General features: G+C 38.6%; 1 protein-coding gene across 1 annotated transcript; it reads left to right on the forward strand.

The window, feature by feature from the left end:
* Positions 1-326: 326 nt before the first annotated feature.
* On the forward strand, positions 327-20,154 carry LOC139144513 (interleukin-6 receptor subunit beta-like). The gene is made up of 10 exons (XM_070715211.1): positions 327-593; positions 8,122-8,322; positions 9,093-9,353; positions 12,165-12,281; positions 12,690-12,850; positions 13,270-13,427; positions 13,772-13,925; positions 15,095-15,174; positions 16,552-16,681; positions 20,039-20,154. Exons 4-10 carry the CDS (start codon positions 12,226-12,228, stop codon positions 20,152-20,154), a joined length of 855 nt encoding a protein of 284 aa, XP_070571312.1. The 5' UTR covers positions 327-593; positions 8,122-8,322; positions 9,093-9,353; positions 12,165-12,225.

The following is a 20,154-nucleotide window of genomic DNA, read 5'->3' on the forward strand; positions in this document are numbered from 1 at the left end:
CCATATTTGAATAGTAGTATATATTGTCCTCAAAATTACTCTATCACGGCCCAAGTACTCATTGCCTTCAGCAATACTGCCTTGTTTATTATGTATTTGTATGCTTGTTTGTACGTTTTTCGATATTTGTTGTTTGTTTGTTTATTTGTTTGTTTGTTTGTTAGTTTGCTTGTTTGTTTCCTGAGTACCCTGTGGTTTGACAAACACGCAGGACGCAGGTCGCGTTTTGAAGTCGCAGGTCGCATGTCGTGACCGGATTTCCATAGCCCACGGATGCTCTGTTATTGATTATTCACCAATTCCTGGAAACTTGAGCACGTCACAACACAGTCACGTGATCTCAACCACTCCATACAGGATCAGGAAACGGAGAAAGTCTCATGCCACAAATCGATCGTGTATGGAACAGAACGACATATGCCATGAATTTACGAGTGTACGTCGTATGAGGATATTCTGTGTTACTTCTCCTCTGTTAGAATAGCCATTGTATACGTCGATGTGACCTTGGTGTGGCTGAAAGTTGGTCGCGACGCAGATACATGCGTCACAACTTCGTGCACTGTGTTGAATTCTGTAACAACAGCTGAGAGGTATGTGAATTGTGATCGGTATTAGGCGCCAGCATGGAGCTAATGGCTCTAGTTGATCAAGATAATTTAACTTATACCACATGTACTGGGTTGGGCCGAAGGCTGAGCCTTAAATCACAACGGCTTGGCATTCGGCATCGCCTAAATCACAACGGCTTGGCATTCGCCATCGCCTAGCTGTAGCCCTGCGTACGATGCTGTGTGTTCCGCTACAGCTAATAGTACAGGGCTCGAACTTAACTTTTTTACCTACTTGCCATGCGGCAAGTTTCCAGAAATTTTACTTGCCCGAGGAACAAACTTACTTGCCCGATTTTTTTTTGTCTGTTTACATTCTTTTGGCAGAGATCACGAAGACCAAGCGATCTCAAAATGTGGCCGACAGCATCATATCAATGCAAGTTCTGTTTTGTCTGTATTGATAATCGTGTTAATTTTTACGATCCATTAGTGTTGGTCTTCGTGATCTCTGCCCACTCGTCCACCAATATTCTAGTGCAGGATTGGGGTCATATAGCTGAAGGGGTGGCCCATCAATTGATATTCGCATCAGCAAATCTCTTTTCCTGAAGTTTTGAATATTGTCGTTTCCTTTCATATACATATCGCACTTCTGCTTCTTCACGTAACTTTCCACTGAACTCGATGCTGCGATCGCGCCATTAGCTTTATCACCGTCGATTTCTGAGTCGCCAGCGGTCGAACCTGTACTGTATCCCCTGACACAGATCCTGTTCCGGAATCTGTGACTTTATCTGGCGTAGATTTCAAAAATATACATGAAAACAGGGTGCTTTGCTTCGCTATGACGTACAGTCTGCGTTGTCTCAGTCAGGTCACCACGTGCAAAGAGGCTGTTGATATTACTGACCAACACCCCCTGGGAGTCACTAGCGACAAACAAGTGCAAGTAATACGTTAATGAATTAGACTTCCCGAGGGAGGAAAGACAACACTGGATATCACTTGCTGAATGTTGACGTCCGGCTTGTCGGTTGTGATACCGGCCGTTTCAGTTACTTGAAACTCGATCATGCGAACATTGTTCAACAAAGTTTCTTGAGTTTTTTTATTCCCAGAACATGTAAATTTGATCAAAGTCTATCACTTGCCCGACCGGGCAAGTGTAATTTATTTTTACCAGCCCGATGTCAGGTTTAGTTGCCCCGGGCAAGCGGGCAACCGTTAAGTTCGAGCCCTGTAGTAGCTATGCTGAGCTATTATTATGAAAATCAGTTTTGGCCATGTAAGCTCATTACATATGCATTTTGTAGGCTGACTAAGACAGAAATACTAAGACTTCTTTCGCAAGTGTCTTCATGGATGTACATGGGTCACATCTGTAGAGGGTATGCAACATTCACATTTTCCAAAAATACCTGAAAAGTGACAACTCAGCAATACAGGGCAAAAATGGAAAAAAAAGTTTGAACTACCATTGAATGTTCTTCTTGTTGTCCTCTGAAATGTTTTATGGTTTACAAATAAAAAATTCAATGTGAAAGTCATTGCATTGCATTGCATTCACCATCTACAGTCCATGCCTATTTGTGGCTAACTTCTACATGCAAATATATGAAATGTTATATGCAAATATTTCACCTCCAACCTTGACTTTCCCCATATATGGATTAAATCATTGTTAGAGGCCAAGTGCAATCGATGTTCTTTTGTTCTAACTATCATGGAGGTCCGTTGAATTACCTCGGCAAACTGCTATTTTTGACCTGATGACCATGGCGCCGAAATCAGCACACATTGTCGGCGGGAAAATAGTCTATGATACGCATATATCAGGTATTTTCCCTTGTGAACTCCCATCACTTGAGGAGCTGGCAATATTCAAAGATTTCAAAAAAAGTGAAAACTACCCAAAATTAGTCATTCACTGATAAATTGGCCTAGTACCGAAACTTTAAAACCAAAACTCCACCGTCCCGAAAAAGCAGAATCAAACGATGCCGTCTTTTAAAGAACGACCGCGTAACTGACACCCGATATGCTGCTGGCAGGTTGTTGTCATGATCCGAAGGTCAGGGAAGTGCGCCCTCTAGTGTTAATTTAGCATAACTACGTAATAGCCCGCTCACCACAGCCCTGCAAAGACCCGTACGTAGAGTTGGTGACTTCAAATCCATTTTTGGACTTGACGTAAAAGCCAAATTACTGCCGAAATTCAGCGTTCTTGGGCCCAAGTCATATCCCTGCCTACCTCAGCTACTCGATCGCTTCCAAAATGCCAGTCTTTTATTCTTTTGTCGTAAATAACCGTCGATGTCGGCAACTCTCTCGCTAGCCCTGCGTACGTACGCAGTGTACGCTGTGCATTCCCTGTGTGCGTTCCTGACACACAGCGTACACTGCTACGTACGCAGGGCTAGCGAGAGAGTTGCCGACATCGACGGTTATTTACGACAAAAGAATAAAAGACTGGCATTTTGGAAGCGATCGAGTAGCTGAGGTAGGCAGGGATACGACTTGGGCCCAAGAACGCTGAATTTCGGCAGTAATTTGGCTTTTTACGTCAAGTCCAAAAATGGATTTGAAGTCACCAACTCTACGTACGGGTCTTTGCAGGGCTGTGGTGAGCGGGGCTATTAGCTGTAGCGGAACACACAGAATCGTACGCAGGGCTACGCCTAGCTGGCACATGTCAGTGCACTGTGCGGTGGCAGGTTTCCGGCCGACGACTTCTCATCTCACTATCAATCATGTACCGTGGGCCACGGGGCATCTACCGCAGGCAGCAGTAATATTCCGAATATTAGTATTACACTGTCGAGTTTATAATTGCAACGTGAGTGAGACCAACAACAACAACAACAACAACAGCAACAATAGATTAGTGTTCTTCAACGGTCCTACTAATTACTGCCCGTGACTGCCCGTAGCTGCCCGAGCACTGCCCGAGAACTGCCCGAGCACTGCCCGAGGAAAAAGTGGGCCAAATTTCGCCCATTTTAACACTAGGCCAATAGGTTCAGTTTATATCATGCCCAGCCAACCAAAAATATCATTGATTTGGCGTTAACCTGATGTTTTCTCCGGCAGTTTAGGAACACGGAAGACGTCGGTCTTCAGGACGTCGCCAGCTTGATAGTGAGATCATACCATTCATTCCGAGAGGTGGCACAATAACCTCGCCGAGTGCGTACAGCCTGACATTCTACCACCCAATGCACTGAATGGTATGATCTCTCAATCAAGTGGAGACGTCTTTCTCGTTGAAAGCTCGGCGTCTTTCGGGTTCTAAAACCGCTACAGAAAACACCAAATCAATGATATTTTTGTTGGCTAGGCATATTGTAAGTTCAACCTATGGCTTACTGTTAAAATGGGCGAAATTTGGCCTACTTGCTCCTCGGGCAGTCCTCGGGCAGTTCTCGGGCAGCTACGGGCAGTCACGGGCAGTAATTAGTAGGACCCTTCTTCAATACTAAACGACATAGACAACAAACAGTTCATGCGACGCACAGTTGCGAGTGTAGTGATACATACCGGCCGCCGCGTAGTATGCATAGAATAATGCAGACCTAGTATTATTCTATTATTATACATCTACCATCGAGAACGATAAAATTTAGCATGCGCTAAAAATGCCGTACGGAACGCGCGCCCGTTCCGTAACACGTACGGTTTCAAGGCGCCCCATTCCCTGCGGCTGTATCTGCGCGTTCACATAGAACGGTTTCAAGGTAGTCTGGTTCCCTGCCCCCTTCTACGAAAAGGGTCAGGTATGCGCCATTCTATTCACGGCACTGATTGGACGACACTATGGAACATGTCGATTTGCTAAGGGGAGCACCTAAGTCTGCGGCGTCCGATGCAGTGTTATATTTTATTTCAAATTTCAAAAACAAACAAAAACTAACTCGATTCTGTCATTCGGATGAAGTACGCTCTTTCACAAATATATCAGCTCGTACGACGTTTTGCATAATGAAACAGATTGATTTTTGAAGACTTGTGTAATGTTCATGTAACTGCCCCTCCTACTTTGTTGCTGAGTTACTGTCAAGGGCGCAGTCATTTCGAACATTCCAGCCTGACATCACGCGCCACGCGCATCCGCCATTTTGCCCAAAATCTGGGCAAAATGGCTGCCGCATACCTGACCCTTTTCGTGAGTGTAGCGCAGCCAGCGGTAGAAAGGGCGCAGGGAATCAGACAAGGTTTCAAGGGACCCCTTGGACGAGTGCCAGAACAAGTCCTGCGCGCGCTCTGTATGTACGTATGTAGTGCACACACTCCAAAACTTGCAGAAGCGCATCCGAGATAGCGTTCCACACTGGCGCGATAAAATCGGAAGAAAAATTGTTGACATTGCACGCAAACGGTCACTACTCCGACATTTTGATGCCCCGATCAGGAATGTAAGATGTATAATAATAAGGTTAACTATTACGAAAATACCGCAAAGGATGCACTCGGACAGTGGCGCAGCGCATCGCCCTCCGTGATACGCTGCGCCAATGTCCTCGTGCATCCTTTGCGGTATTTTTGTAATAACCTCATATTATTATTATTATTCTATGCATACTACACGGCTGCCGGTATGTATCACTACACTCGCAACTGTGATGCGACGGTCGGACATCACCCCATTCTTCACCAGTGTGGTCTATTCCGCTCTGCGTCTATGTGCCCCATAGACGTGTGTACATATGCCGAGAAAGAAAAAGTCAGGAAACCAAATGGCTATTTTGTATAGGAACTCAATGCCACCATGTCATCTTCGACGTTCGATTTTACTGTCAAAAGTAGCATCTATCAAAATGCCGATCGTTCCCTATCATTCTCAGAATTTATACCTGGTACTTAATTTGCTTCAAAACGCTTGTTTCATGTGATTTTTGGCTTAATTCGACGGATGCATCGGCAAAACATAAGCTTGAGCGACCTCCACTTTAATTTACAGACGTTGGTGCCGCCTACCCATGAGGGCCATTGGAATCAGGTGCCGCCAACTAAGCTGTTCGTGCTAAAAGGTGTTCGTGCTCAGTTTTTCAGGTGGCGGGCAAATTTCAAAAGTGATCAGCAGGCAGGGAGAAAAAGTCGATATTTACTGTGGGTGGGGAAGAAATTTCATTATTTTCGTGGGCAGGGAGAAAATTTTTGACAGCAGGTACCGGAAATATTAGAGGGAGAGGAACGCCGTGGTTGATAGAACTTGAGGGGAGACAAAGCGCCTAACTTATTGGGGAGCAATGTTTCAAGGTACACTGCCAGCTGCTCACACGACCTGGGTTGCCCACTGGGAATCTCAGCAGTGGGAAATGGGGATTTTCAATAGTAGGGGAGGGCAGTGGGGAGCTTGCATTGTTGTGGGGAGCGGGCAAACCATAAATACTGGAGGGCAGTAGGCATGAAAATTTCAGCGGGAGGGCACATTTTCCATGTACGCCAGTGGGAGGGCATTTACAAACAGCTCAACTTTCCCCTCAGTCAAAATTTTAGGTCTAGGTCAGAAATAAGTAAAATCTATATATCAGACTTCAAAACATGTTTTGTGATGATTTTGCGAAATTAATGAATTTTTCAAATTGGTGGCACCCGTGGAATGTTGCTCACGCCTATGTTTTGGCGAGGTGTCTCTCGAACTCTGCCAAAAGTCACACAAAATGAGCATTTTGTAAGGAGATGATGTATCAGGCATGAATTTTCGTGTGATTTTCGGCCGAGTTCGGAAGACACCTTGCCAAAACATAAGGCGTGAACAAAATTCCAGTCACCCCTTATGGATACACAGCACTAACGTCAGTAAAGTGGAGGTGCCCAACGTTCACTGTGAGGTGACCGGAATGTTGCTCACGCTTATGTTTTAGTGATGTGTCTGTCGAATTCGGCCGAAAATCACACGAAATGAGCGTTTTTGAAGCAAATTAAGTACCAGGTATGAATTTTTAGAATGATAGGGAATGATCAACGGTTACCTGATAGATGAACTTGCTACTTTTCACAGTAAAAAGCTCCAAGTTTGGGGCTTTTTCCAATGATTCAAATTACATGGGCAACTTCCTGTACTATTTCTATTGCTTTTTGTAAAGAATCGCGCAAGTTATAAATGGCGAAAACAGCTTTTCCGGGATAAGTGACCACAAAGCTAGCACATATGTAAAAATCATCCTTGATGAACTTCCCCTTTAACTGTGAAGGTATGTAATAAAAATGTTATTGCCTGAATACATGGATTTATGTGCCCTCGCAGCAGGAGATTCTTTGCCTTCCTGGCGTGGGGAAAATTGTCAACTGCTCTCGGGCACATATAACTCGTGTATTCAGGCAGTAATATATAATACGATGACATCAAACAGGGATAAATACCATGGCATAGTCTGAAAACATTAAAAAACATACATCAGGGCTATAACTACATCATTGTAGCACCTGTGTTTATGATGTACATGTACCGTAGTGTGAAGAAACTTGGCTTAGCCTCAATACATATACTGTAGTACATGCTTGCTGAAGCATGATGCAGACCTGATCTGTACTGTCTGAAGTGAACTAGAAACAGATGTGACAATTTGGTATATTATATCACAGTCCCACCAGGACTGTGGTTATGCTGCTAGTCCGCACACATGATGAACAGTCAGTTGGTGTGAACTTTTATAGCAGTGCACAGTTTATAGCAAATGTGTTGTGGATTAAGTGCAGCAGGGTTCTCCATTTGAGTAGCCTACCTTCTATTCTAAGAATTGTGAGTCTTCCCTTTGTAAATAATAGCTTTGTAATTTGTTCCAGTGACGCTCTCAGGTAATAAATAATGATAGCTTCCTTTGCAAGTGCATGGTGCTTGATTGCGCTGCGTTTCCATTGCCGAAGGCAGGACAGTTTGATTATGAGCTGAGCTGAGCTAAGCCCATATCAAAAGATGCACATAGTCCCATGCCTATATCGGTGTCAGTACAAAATCAGGTTTTTTGAGTAAGTAATTCAATATAATATTGCGTAAAACTTTGTCAAACAAACAAACACACAAAGAAATTACCATATTCATTTGATCAGTTATGGAATTTAGGTACACCAAAACAACAGTAAAACTTGTGATAGCAGTCTTCTGAAAAAGCACAAATTCATTCCCTTTGAACAGGTCCACTCTCACCTTTATTAATAACGGGTTTAGACCAAACCAGGGTGCTACATGTACCGTAGGTATCAGACCCAGACTGTGACAACGGATTTGCATGAAACTTAAAGTGCCATCCAAAAGGCTAACATTAATCAAAGTTTCACTTCTGAATTTGGCATGAACTTTGATTCTGCTGAACAATAAAATGTTTTTGTTGGGGAGAAAGTGTTTTGCTCAACCCATGAACATGCAGTAATGCTTCTGTAAGTTCTCAAATAGAATATGTATCTGCTGTCTGTTTGAAATATTTTTGAAAATAAACTGCCAAACCATCAGTGTAGTTGCATCGTAACATGAAGCATTGCTGTTAGCCGTATTATTATTTCTTCGTGTAAACACAACTTGTATATTTTAGACAAGAGCTGAACTGAGTATTTTTTTCCTCTCCAATAGATATCTTATTCAGCTGCAGTGACCGGTTCATATTTGGCAGGCATTCGAGCAAGGATTTAATACCAAACCAATTTTATCTTCAATTTTGTGGTGAACAGTGGTGACTTCTTGATACAATGAAGTACGGTCAATTTGTCATGAAAGTCTTTCAGATGACAATAGTGGGTGGACTATCACTGACCTACTCTCAAACATTGAATGGTAAGTACATTATAAATATGCCTCAAGGAAGTATGTATAATTCTTAGGAGCTGCATTACACAATAACTATTCATATTCCTAGAAGTTTTGCAAGCAAGGACATAAGATATTATTATTATAATCCAATACATTCTTTCCTGAACTGTGAGACAACACACTCAATGTCCTTCAAAATACCGGTATTCAAAATACTCTATCAATTAGTTTTAAATACAACACTATAATGATTGGTCTTCTGCAAGTTTTAATAAGTGTTTTAAGATCTCTATGATTGATTATGATCAGTGTTTTTGCTAAGGTTGGGCAACATTGGTAAAATGATGTGGGAACCGTAGTAACATTTCTACTGTCCCCTAATCTGATTGCATTGATATACCAAGGTGAACCCAGGTAAAATGACTGGAGAACCCTGGTAACGTTTACCGGGTACCTGCCTTAACAAAAACACTGATGATTGTAAGAAAGTAAACATTTTGTTGTTGACTTGTTTATCACTTTGATTGCCAAATTCTTGGAACGCGTATATCCACCTCCTGTTCATACTGATTCACATATCAGACAATAATTATACCAGCAGTAGATAGCAGTAGATAATTTACATTCTGGGGATGTCATGTTAGCCGATGCCAAATGAAAACAAACACTTTTTTCACTTTCTCCTGAAATCTTCCTTTTCACATTTAAAGAAAATCCTGGTCATAGACCTACTTATAAGTTACATGTATGTACTATGAAAGGTATTCACACCTGGTATAATATTTTTTTTTCAGCACGGACATCTCTTACAGTGGAAGTTAATGATACAGCTGAAATTGATTGTGAAATCCAGCAAAATGATGACAGGGCAATGTACACTGCTGAAGACATAGCATGGTACAATCAAAACCAAGCTATACCAGGGCAAATGTACTCTACCATATCAAATACAACATCAGTACTTGTGCTTCCATTTGTGCAGTTTGCTGATGCTGGAGACTATTCATGTAGGCTTGATAACGGAGCGGTATCGACCACTCAAATTCGAGTTGGAAGTAAGTTACGCAGAGAATTAGAGTTTTACCACAACCTAGATACCAACATGTACTTCGACCTAGTACTGCATACCCGTACCCACTTTCAGCTACCTGGAAGTTTGATGTGTATTGATCATGATGCTGTGTGAATATGAATGTATGTCACGTGCATGTGGAAGGTGGGAAAAACGATGTCTGATGATTACACATCTTCTTGGTTGGACCCAAAACTAGCCTGGTAAAGAAGCTAGCAAGTGTGGGTGCGGTCCTTCCACCATAGTCTTTGTGTACACGACTATGTGTACCGTATATATGACATAATGTTCCCATAAAGACCTGAATGCAAGAAGCAAAGTGACATCATGGCCATAGCACATATCCTGTCTAGTCATGGTTAAGGAAAATTTTCACAAGAGAAGGCAGCTCAACTTTGCAAAATTTCTTAACTTTTCAAAGTTTTTGTCCATGTTTGGTTTAATATCTTTTTTCCATGTTTGTAGGGAAGCTATTGTAAGTCTGGGTGCCCAGATATAGTTAAAATTTCTTTATTTACATGGAAAAAGGATATAACACTTAACAGACTGCTTGTTTCTCTTAAACGGAAATGAAAAGTGATATGCATAGGAAAATACTCAAGTAAGTTAATGCATGGGTGTTTGTACCCATCAAGCCCAAAAGTAGGAAAATGATCAATTATCTTTAAAAACCACCAGATTTGATTGATATTTGGCCTAATTATTGGAATTATTAAATTATTTAAAAAAATGTCTGCCTAAATCTTGAGGAGTTGAGTCACGTGACCAAATCTGATATTTTCCCGCCAAAATTTACGTCTTTATTAATTTTAGTATTCCAACCGTAAACCGTTAAATTTTCTTGATTTTCTTTGCACTTTTGGAAACGACATTTATCATATTCTTTCAAAAATACATGGCACTCTTGAAACTCTATCTATACTTCTTTCTGATATTCAAATATTCATGTAAAACGTCAAAAATATTGTAATTGTTGTTTTTTGTGAAGAAATAATATTCAAAATTCAATAATTTTGCATGTGCCACTAGTTCTAACACAAGTTGCAATCCCATTTTACATTAATTGGTCATAATATTTTAAATATTTTAATGTTTAACGGTTGGAATATTCAGTTATTTGCAATATACAATTTTGGCGGGAAAATAACAGATTATGGTCACGTGACCTGACTTGGGTAATATATTATGATAAATTTCAACTTAATCAAATGCGAAACATATTTTTGGCAATTTTCACAATTTTCTGACCAGGTCTGATTGAAAAGTATGTTCAAACTGATTTTACATGTATGCAAGCCTATGCCCATCCATTAACATACCTGAGTAATGATTTTTTCCTCTCTGCATGTTATAACAAGCATTTATGGCAGTTTCCTTGAAGGGTTGTATGGGTTACCAAAAATAATCTTTTGTTAGTCCTTTCATCCAGTTCCCACAAGTTTAATGACTGCAAATAAAACCACAAATGTATATATGTGTAAATGTGTGTATGTCAAGCCGCAATAGGGGTCACATGGACAGTGAACACCAATATTTGGATGTCTTGGTGCTAATAGTGAGCTTGGATAGACAGCCTTCAACTGTACAGCCACATAGAGTCAGAAAGAGGGAGAAATGACAAAAAAAGAGTGCTTTGACTTACTTATTGTGCCTTCAACACAAAGATTGTAAAAACCATAACGATTAGAAACAATGGGTCAAATCAAAGTTTTATTAATGCATAATAAAACACAATTTCCAGAATGTAGGAAGTTGATAAAGCAATACATGTATAGGGTAGTCACTAGTTTATTACCAGTCTGAAAGTGAAAATCGACTTACAGACCCCCATCATTATTTCAGCACTCTCAGACAGGTTCAGCTGAGATTCTCAGATATATTTGCAGACTTGATTTGATGTATGGTTATATTCAAAAATACCGGATCTTGTCATATCTGAGTATTTTGAACAGTGTTGTCTAAGAAGGGCAGTGTTTAGTACAATTACATACCTTAATGGTATAATATATATAGAACGATACAATCTGGGTATTTTCTGAACAGCTTTACTATGGTACACTTTTTGTTGTCACATTTTGCAACAAAGTCAAAATACAGTTTTTCAGAATGTACTGAACTTTCTAAACATCCTAATGAGGCAAAAGTCCTGTGCATGATCTAGACATGATATTTTGTTAGTTTATTATTGTTTGATATATTTAAAAAAGAATCTTAACATATCAGGTATTCTTCAGTGTGTGATATAAAATGCGGTCAGGTCAATTCGAACTGAACATCACCCAAAGTAAGGACATCATTTGAAATGATAATTTGAAGTCATCAATACAAATCTCTTTTTGCATGAACCCAAAATGCAATTTTTAAAGTTTTTAATAAGATATTAAGATTCCCCTCATGAACAGAATGTTGTTTTCCCTCAAAGAGTTTACACAGAGTTTTCAGCCATTTTTATAAAAAATATCAGTAGATTTTAATGTAAATTTAGATTCAAATTTTAATTAATTTGTTTCCTTTGTATATAAATTTGCCAGGCGGTCCAGACTTTTTGAATGATTTCGAAAGAAGATGGTTTTCAGTTTCCTTAAAGGAAAATTTTGGCAAAGTTTAAACTATGTAGTTTTAAAGGCATTTACTTACTTTTTTTTACACAGTTTCAAATGTGATAGCCAGGTTTCCTTATTCCTTGTCCTGCCAAGTTCAAATTCATCAGGTCAAGTTGATTCGAACCCATGAAGCACAATGTATCCCATATGGTGCATTTTAACAAATTCAATTTTCTTTTCTCACATTACAGCTGTACCCAGGATAGCAAATTTTAGCTGTCAGGCCCGCAACATGAAGGAAGTCTGGTGCACATGGGATCCATTGCCCAGCAACTTACCAACAACATATGTTTTACTTATAAACTCAGGTTTGTGTTACTTGTTCTGTACCACTTCATATGGCAAACTACCAAAGTTAAAATATGTGGTGCTCTATGTATTGTATACTGATGGGATTATGAATTAGTATCTTTTATGTAGAGTAAATCATACCCTCATTGTATGGAATGCATGTGCATTTTTGTCCGCATGTCTCTAAGTCTGCCTGTCCATTTCAAAAACTCACAGATTGCTTCATAATCTGCATGCATAATTATCTCAGTCTTTGATATGACAAGGGTGGTAGATTGGATTCCAGAAGATCCTGAGATGTACTAAAGCTAAAAAAATTTCCTTTGAGTGTTTAACCTGGTACCAGCCATCAAGCGATGTGTAGAATTAAAGGTTATACATATTTAACACTTACTACAGATCCTTGTTAATCTTGTCACTTGCAGTCATAGAAAGAAATGGAAAGATTGCCCAGACTCAGTAACTAAAGGACCAAACTCATGTTACATCGAGCAGTCTCTTGGTGCACTTCATAACATGAGAGTAGTTGCTACAAATGATCTTGACAGTAAAGTTTGGCAATTCAACATTGATCCAGACACTCAGTGTAAGTTTACAAGACAACAGTATCCATCTGCATTATTTTCATCATTTGTAATGATTTGGCAGTTTTAGACCAATATAAAGTGTATTTTTAAACAAACTGCAGGAAGTAATGGCATCAAGGCAGTTATATCATATTTGATTGTTTTCTTTCATTCTTTATTACACTACTTTGTTTATGCCAGTGCTCTTTAGTCATTTGCGTGTTGATAGAATGGAATAATAACATACAATGATGTTATAAGGTGGGGTATAGCCCATTCCTTTGTCATGGTTTTGGACAACCCTGTAAGACCTGCTGTGACAAAGTTGGATCTTTCCAATGAAATTTTTGGTAGAAAGATTGAACTCAGAAGATCAGACCAGGGAGCCTGTGCTTATAACACGACTCAATTGAACTGTAATATTTTTTCACCATGGTAGCCAAACCTGATCCCCCTGAAGATGTGAAGGTGATAGCAGAAACAAGCAACATAGCCGCAGTGAGCTGGAAAATACCATCTGAATGGTATTCTCCCCATTTTACTCTTCTTTACAAGTTGCAGTATTACAGCGAATGGGAACCCAACATTTGGTCAGAGGTAAGGCAGTGACATCCTTGGATGTGCTAGCAATATGCCATTTACCTTACAAAAATAGTCTTGCTGAATGAAAAACATACAGCTCCTTCTGTCTGTGCAGTTTGTTCATGCAAGCCTAGATTTGGTTCAAGCCAAACCATATGTAATAAAATGTTATTACTTGTAACTGATTGATAAGTTTGCTGACAGTCTGTCAAAGTAGCCGGAGTTTGATCAGTGTAAATATATAGATAAAGACAGTGTATCGTAAAGTACATTTGTACAAGGTAATTTTTCTGGAGGAAAAAAATCATTTGGAATGCCAGAGCGTGATCACGGTCTTTAACAATTTTCTTGTCCCGCAGGAACTTGATGCAGATACTCAGCTTTCTTATACGCTAACATCATTGGACGCATACACATGTTACACCATTCATGTCGCTACAAAATCACAGTCAAGCAGTGATGAATATTGGAGTGATTGGTCGACGCCCAGTGTTGGATGCACAAAGGAAGCAGGTAAAAGGGCTATTCTTTGAAACAATACGATAACATTTTATCTAGTATGTAGAAAGCTGCATTCGTATAAATTAGTGGAGTGTAGAATTTCCTTACAAATGAACAAAACAGGAGACAGTCACACATATATATTCAGGCCAGTTTCCATTTTTTTTCCCAAACGCCTTTTTCCTTGTATCAGTTGCCACATTGCTTTAAACGTTGATATACATGTTTCTACATATGATTTCATACATCAGCATTCCATAGATGATGATATTTTCTGTGAATGCCACTTTGTGGAGTAAATTTACTCATTATTAATGGATAGTCACTTACTTCCGATTTTTATCAGGTGGTATATCCTCTGATTCACTTTCCCCAAGTCATATTGCTTCCAATTATTCTGTTTCAAATATCCAACTTTACTGCGCTCTGTGAATTACTACACACATTAGAGAATAATTACTGGGTACATGTAATAATCATTATTTTCTTTTGTCTGACAACTGTGCTGTTACAGCTCAGCTGTTATTACTGCTAAGCATAATTTCACATCAGACTGGTGCAACCCAACTTCAATAAATTCACTCATTTGCCTCAAAAGCAAAAGATTTACAAGGCTTTGCAAAGTTTTACAAAGACTTGGTGTGTATGAAAGACAATTTATAAACGTCAGTCAGCATGAAAACATTTGTTAACTCTATAGCCATGTATACTACCCACTTTTACTTCAAGTAAAAGGCTTAACCCGTTGAGCACCAAAGTTAATTTTTGTCGCCCTTATAAAATATCCCTTGGTCAACTTTTGTCAGATTTTTGCCAAAATTTTGATAAAAAACTGTGGCCAATGAAACGTTGTGTTCATTTGGTCCAAAATTATCAGAAAAATTACAGAAAAGTTCATAAAAATTGGTAAAATGTTGCACTGAAATTTTGGTAGGAAAAAATACAGCACTCAAAGGGTTAAACTCCTGTGCTCCTAATCATAACATAAATGAAACCACTCGACCATCAAGCAATTAAGGTGATTTGAAAATATGGAGATACATGTACTCTAGAAGTTGGTTTTGCATAGTGCATGCATGCTTTGTATTTCACAGTAACCGAGAAGATTAATTCATGTGTCACCCCAAGATTATGGATGTGTAATATCTAACAGTATCCACATCTCTTTCTTTTAATCCAAGCACCGGAAAAAGGCCTGGAAGTAAACACTGCTGGGCAGACTCTTAAAGGCGGGCTGAGAAATGTCACTATTCGATGGCAGGTAGGTTAACTACTCATACTTCTTGTGAGCTGTGTCGGTACTAGTCCTATTATAATGAAGGGTCAAACGTCATCAGGTCTCAGCTTGTGTGATCTTCTTGTTTACAAGAAGAAGCTGTTTATGTCCAAAAGTCATTTTGGATCAATCCCTGTCAGAAAATACAGCTCGTCAAGACATTGTTGTAGGGACCCTGTGATGCGAAAGGATACAAGATTGGTCATGTGTTTAAAATCTTTTTAACCTGTGTCCTGTTTTCCATATACTGAGCACTCTGATGGTTGCGCTTCCTTTCTTTTGAAACTTAATGTGAATCACTAGTAGTTTTTGCATGCTTCCCACAAATTACACAAGCTGCCAACATTGTCCCCTGAAGGTATTATGTGCCTTGAAAGTGAAAGATTTCAACTTTTGTTAAAACTTTCCTGAATGAAACTTTCAACCATTCTCTTACCAAATCAAGAATAAAAATCAGGGGTCACCATGCAAAGGTTTGTTACTTGAGAAACAGATTACTTAACATTTACCGATATTTGAAATTAAAAATGGCTACCATCCCTGTGATAACTCTGTTGGCAAAATATAATATGCGATTTACGAAAAGTAAGGCAGTGAAAATTGCTCAAACTTTCTTCAAGCAAACTTTCAATCATTCTCTTACCAAATCAAGAATAAAAATCAGGGGTCACCATGCAAAGGTTGTTACTTGAGAAACAGATTACTTAACATTTACCGATATTTGAAATTAAAAATGGCTACCATCCTGTGATAACTCTGTTGGCAAAATATAATATGCGATTTACGAAAATGTAAGGCAGTGAAAATTGCTCAAACTTTCTTCAAGCAAACTTTCAATCATTCTCTTACCAAATCAAGAATAAAAATCAGGGGTCACCATGCAAAGGTTTGTTACTTGAGAAACAGATTACTTAACATTTACCGATATTTGAAATAAAAATGGCTACCATCCCTGTGATAACTCTGTTGGCAAAATATAATATGCGATTTATGAAAATGTAAGGCAGTGAAAATTGCTCAAACTTTCTTCAAGCAAACTTTCAATCATTCTCTTTCAAAAAATCAAGGATAAAAATCAGGGGTCACTTTGCAAACTCTGGTACAAAAGAAACAAATTACCCAATATTTACCAATATTTGAAATGCGAAATAGCTGCCATCCCTGTGTGTTGTCTCGACTGGGGAAAATAGAATTCCAGAATTTTCACAAAACATAGCCAGTGAAAACTATTTACTCCGTAAGCTTCAAAATGAGCCCATACCAGTAGTAGGCCAAAAGAACATTATAAAAGTTTACCAGTCCAGTATGTCCCACCAAGGTGCATTCTACCTTAATGAGGGAAACTTACATCTCATTATTCAGCGACTCACAAAGAGACAAGCAAGAGGAGAAATTACACAGTACAGGATGACAGTGAAAGATGAAGATGACCCTAGTAAAGCTGATATCATTGATATCCTTGATGGCAATGCTACTGAGTATACTCTACAAGGTCAGTACTTGTATTTCATCCACTTGTCAACTAATTATATTTTGAAAACACGATAATTTGTCAGAAATTTTAGACGACAAGGTACTAGTAATTCGCGGCAAGAGGATTTGACAAACCAAGAGTAGGTTGGGATGGATTTCAAACGTAACCTCCAATCTCCATTTGGCCTTGTATAATTGTTCTTTCACTGAAGATCTTTACAAAAAATTACCAATGAAACACTTTCCCTTGCATTGATAGTAGTCAAATGTGTCATTGAATGGCTCACAGTAAGTGAGGTTACCCACAATGCTCCATGATCTGTACACACGGAGATCACTCACTGAATTGCAGCAAATTTCTTCTGTACACAGAACAACTCGGTCCATATTTCGAAATTTGGGCAACATAGTTCTGATCATCATAATTTTCTGATTTCTCACTGTGAATAATGAGAAGATCAACCCCTTTTCCGCGGAGGAGATAGCAATTTTGTAATTTTGTCGACATAGATTTTTGACAGCCATACACAATATTGCAAGGAAACTAAGGGAATAAGTTGCATTTGTGTTGGCAAAAGAAAGGGTATTGATTTTTTTAATGTTCGTATCAAAGAAAACTTGCATGTCTGACAGGTGGTATGATGAGACCATCTTAGTTGCTGATAAGTTTATCTTGACAAGTGTGCAATTTTAGCACCTCCAAACATCGACTTCTCATTCAATTTACACTTGAATTGTAAACATAATCAATAATTTTGGAACATAGTCTTGACAAATAATCCTGAACTTAAATTGTAAGTTAAAAATTGTTAAGAAACTGATAAAATTGAAAAGCCTTTAGCAAAAAATGTCTGAGTGAACAAATCAAGGGGAATTGTGGGTAGCCTCACTTGCTGTGTGGCTTGATTCTGTTTTAGCAAAATTGATGATCAAAATGATTGAGATTTAAAAATCCAACGTCAAACACTGTTTGACAAATATCGTTTCCATTACTAAATGACAGGCTTATGTTTTCCGCTATTCTCATGTGCAAATTAGTGATGCCAAATAATAGTGTAGTTATTTTTGTTCTTTATTTAAGAATATAAGAGATCAATATGTAACAAATTAAACATTTTAACACTGATGAATATCAGAACATTTAAAGGTGAAGAATTCGGTTTGAAAAATGCATGAGGACAAATATAACAGAATTTGACCTGCAGTGCTTTAATGTTTTAGGTTTTTAGCTCACATTTGGTTTTACCAATGTGAGTTTATCGTATAAGCTTAAGTCGATGGCGTCTGTATGTATGTGTGTATGTATGTATGTATGTATGTATGTATGTATGTATGTATGTACAGTATGTCCGTCAACATCAAAAACACGCAAACCGCTGCACGTTTCAGCTTGGTATTTGGTGTGTGGATGCATCCTGGGCTATAGATGGGATTTTGTTCAAATGAAGTCTGCATTGCCAAAATTATGCAAATGAGCTTACAAAATGTGAAAATGGTTAAGAATTAATAAGTCAAGAACCGCTTTTTGATTGCTTTGAAAATTTGTGTGCAAGTACCTTAGGTTAACCTTATACATTTTATGAATATTGTGAAGATATCCTTAATTTTGTATTTTTGCTGAATTTTTTTGTGATTTTTCTCATTTTCAGTAAAAATTCTTCTTCTCTGAAGCCGCCGGCCCAATCGCTCTCAAATTTGGGTTGTCTCTTTGCAAGGGTGTTACTCTTCTAATTTGTTGAAATTATGACAAAATTGGGAAAATTACTATTTTTGTGCAATTTTGTCATTTTGGTCAAAAAATCTTAGACAGTGTTCCTTTTTAAAACCCCTGGACAGACAGCTTTCATATTTCGTACACAGACGTACAGAGATAACAATAGTTAGATATGTGGAAATTGTCCTGAAATATAAAAAATTGTATTTTAAGACAATATTGTCATTTTTGGTCAAGAAAACTTTATCTCAACATTACTTGTTTGATAGCTTTGTAATTTGGTATAAAGTCCCTTGTTTGATAGCTTTGTAATTTGGTATAAAGTCCAGAAAGATGTTATTAGATAAATTTTCTGCTCAAAGTGTTGGGAAACCCCAAAATTTGTATATATTAGGTACTTTTCTCAGTTTGTGACCTTAAATGACCTATACTAACCCAGGATATGTTGTGAGACAATTTTGAAGGCTGTGAACATAATTTTGTCATATTGATACCAATTTGTAGGAAAATTTGATCCAGAAAACAAAGCTGAGGTGATTTTTTTCATTTTGGACCAATTTTTGCAACTTTTCTATGTAAGACATACAAAAACTGATAAGAAATTTGGATCCAGGATAATTCCAGATGTTGTAATCACCACCCACAGTGGAAGGCATTTCACTATCTGTAACTAACTTAAGTGCTGTTTACATTAGAATGATAACACTATGGCATTAATTAAATATCTCCAAGGTTGTAAATGTACTTCCTGTCATTTGGTCTTATGTAATACCAAGGGGTGGAACATTGATATGCAGGAGGGGGTAGGTTTAGAAGATCAATGATGTAGCATTACTTTTATACCAGATCCCTTGTGCATTTTTTGCCCACTCCCACCTTTTCTTTTATCAAGCCTTCTCTGTTTTTGTTGTTGACATTTGCTTATGTATTTAGGATCTGCTTCTCCCATTGCTATAGAAGTTGATATGCATGTTCCTAAAGATGACCTCCAGTACCTAAGTTGGAGACCTTATTTGCTTTTGTCATTCTTGTTTTGCCTGGTTTAAATATTTCTCGAATGGACCAATTCAAACCGAATGTGAGCACATAGTGTCCTTGACGGTATTTTTTCAATTAGGTGGTGCAGTGAGCCTGAAGTCAAACCTCTGCCCACCATGCAGTGGCACATTAATTTTTACTTGCTGCATAGAAATAACAGTGTATGCCTCTGAGAGCATTCTGCTAGCAAGTTGTTCACTTCTTGTTTGCTGCCCATTGCTTATGCGGATAGAGTACGGTATATACAACGCGTGACCTGCACAGTGTCTTTGAAGTTTGCTACATTCCAGTAGATTATGTAAAGATCTTTCTACTGCTGCCCTGTCTTTTAATGCACACATTTTGCAGAACTTGCCAAGTTAGCTGCATTGTCCTGCAGAGCCTAGCACCCCTGTGCAGCTTTCCTATAGACCGTGCCATTCCTACAGTCTGCAGTGCGCTTATGCCTGTGTACATATCAGCAGCAAGCCTGATTGATTTCTCATAAGGGTTAGCTACAATATTTTTGTACTGTGTAATTTTGGCTGATATTCTAAGAATTCAAAACCACATTTTTTAGTTGTCAGTTATCGTGAAGACATAATTTTGACATCCATCTGTAATATTTATCACCGTGCATTACAGGTCTTGAAGTGCACAAGTCCTATACGGTCTCAGTAATAGCTCTGAATACAGCTGGACCATCTTCACCATCATTCATCAGAATTGTTGACAAAACCAGGGTAAGTTTCACAGAATGA

The sequence above is a fragment of the Ptychodera flava genome, chromosome 11 (assembly GCF_041260155.1).
Source record: "Ptychodera flava strain L36383 chromosome 11, AS_Pfla_20210202, whole genome shotgun sequence".
Taxonomy (NCBI): domain Eukaryota; kingdom Metazoa; phylum Hemichordata; class Enteropneusta; family Ptychoderidae; genus Ptychodera; species Ptychodera flava.

Bases quoted from the DNA above. Each gene is read 5' to 3' on its own strand.
- LOC139144513 (XM_070715211.1), top strand. From the start codon at position 12,226: ATGGGATCCATTGCCCAGCAACTTACCAACAACATATGTTTTACTTAT. The intron at 12,282-12,689 runs GTTTGTGTTACT...TGTCACTTGCAG, and splicing joins TGTTTTACTTATAAACTCAG to TCATAGAAAGAAATGGAAAG. The intron at 13,428-13,771 runs GTAAGGCAGTGA...CTTGTCCCGCAG, and splicing joins AACCCAACATTTGGTCAGAG to GAACTTGATGCAGATACTCA.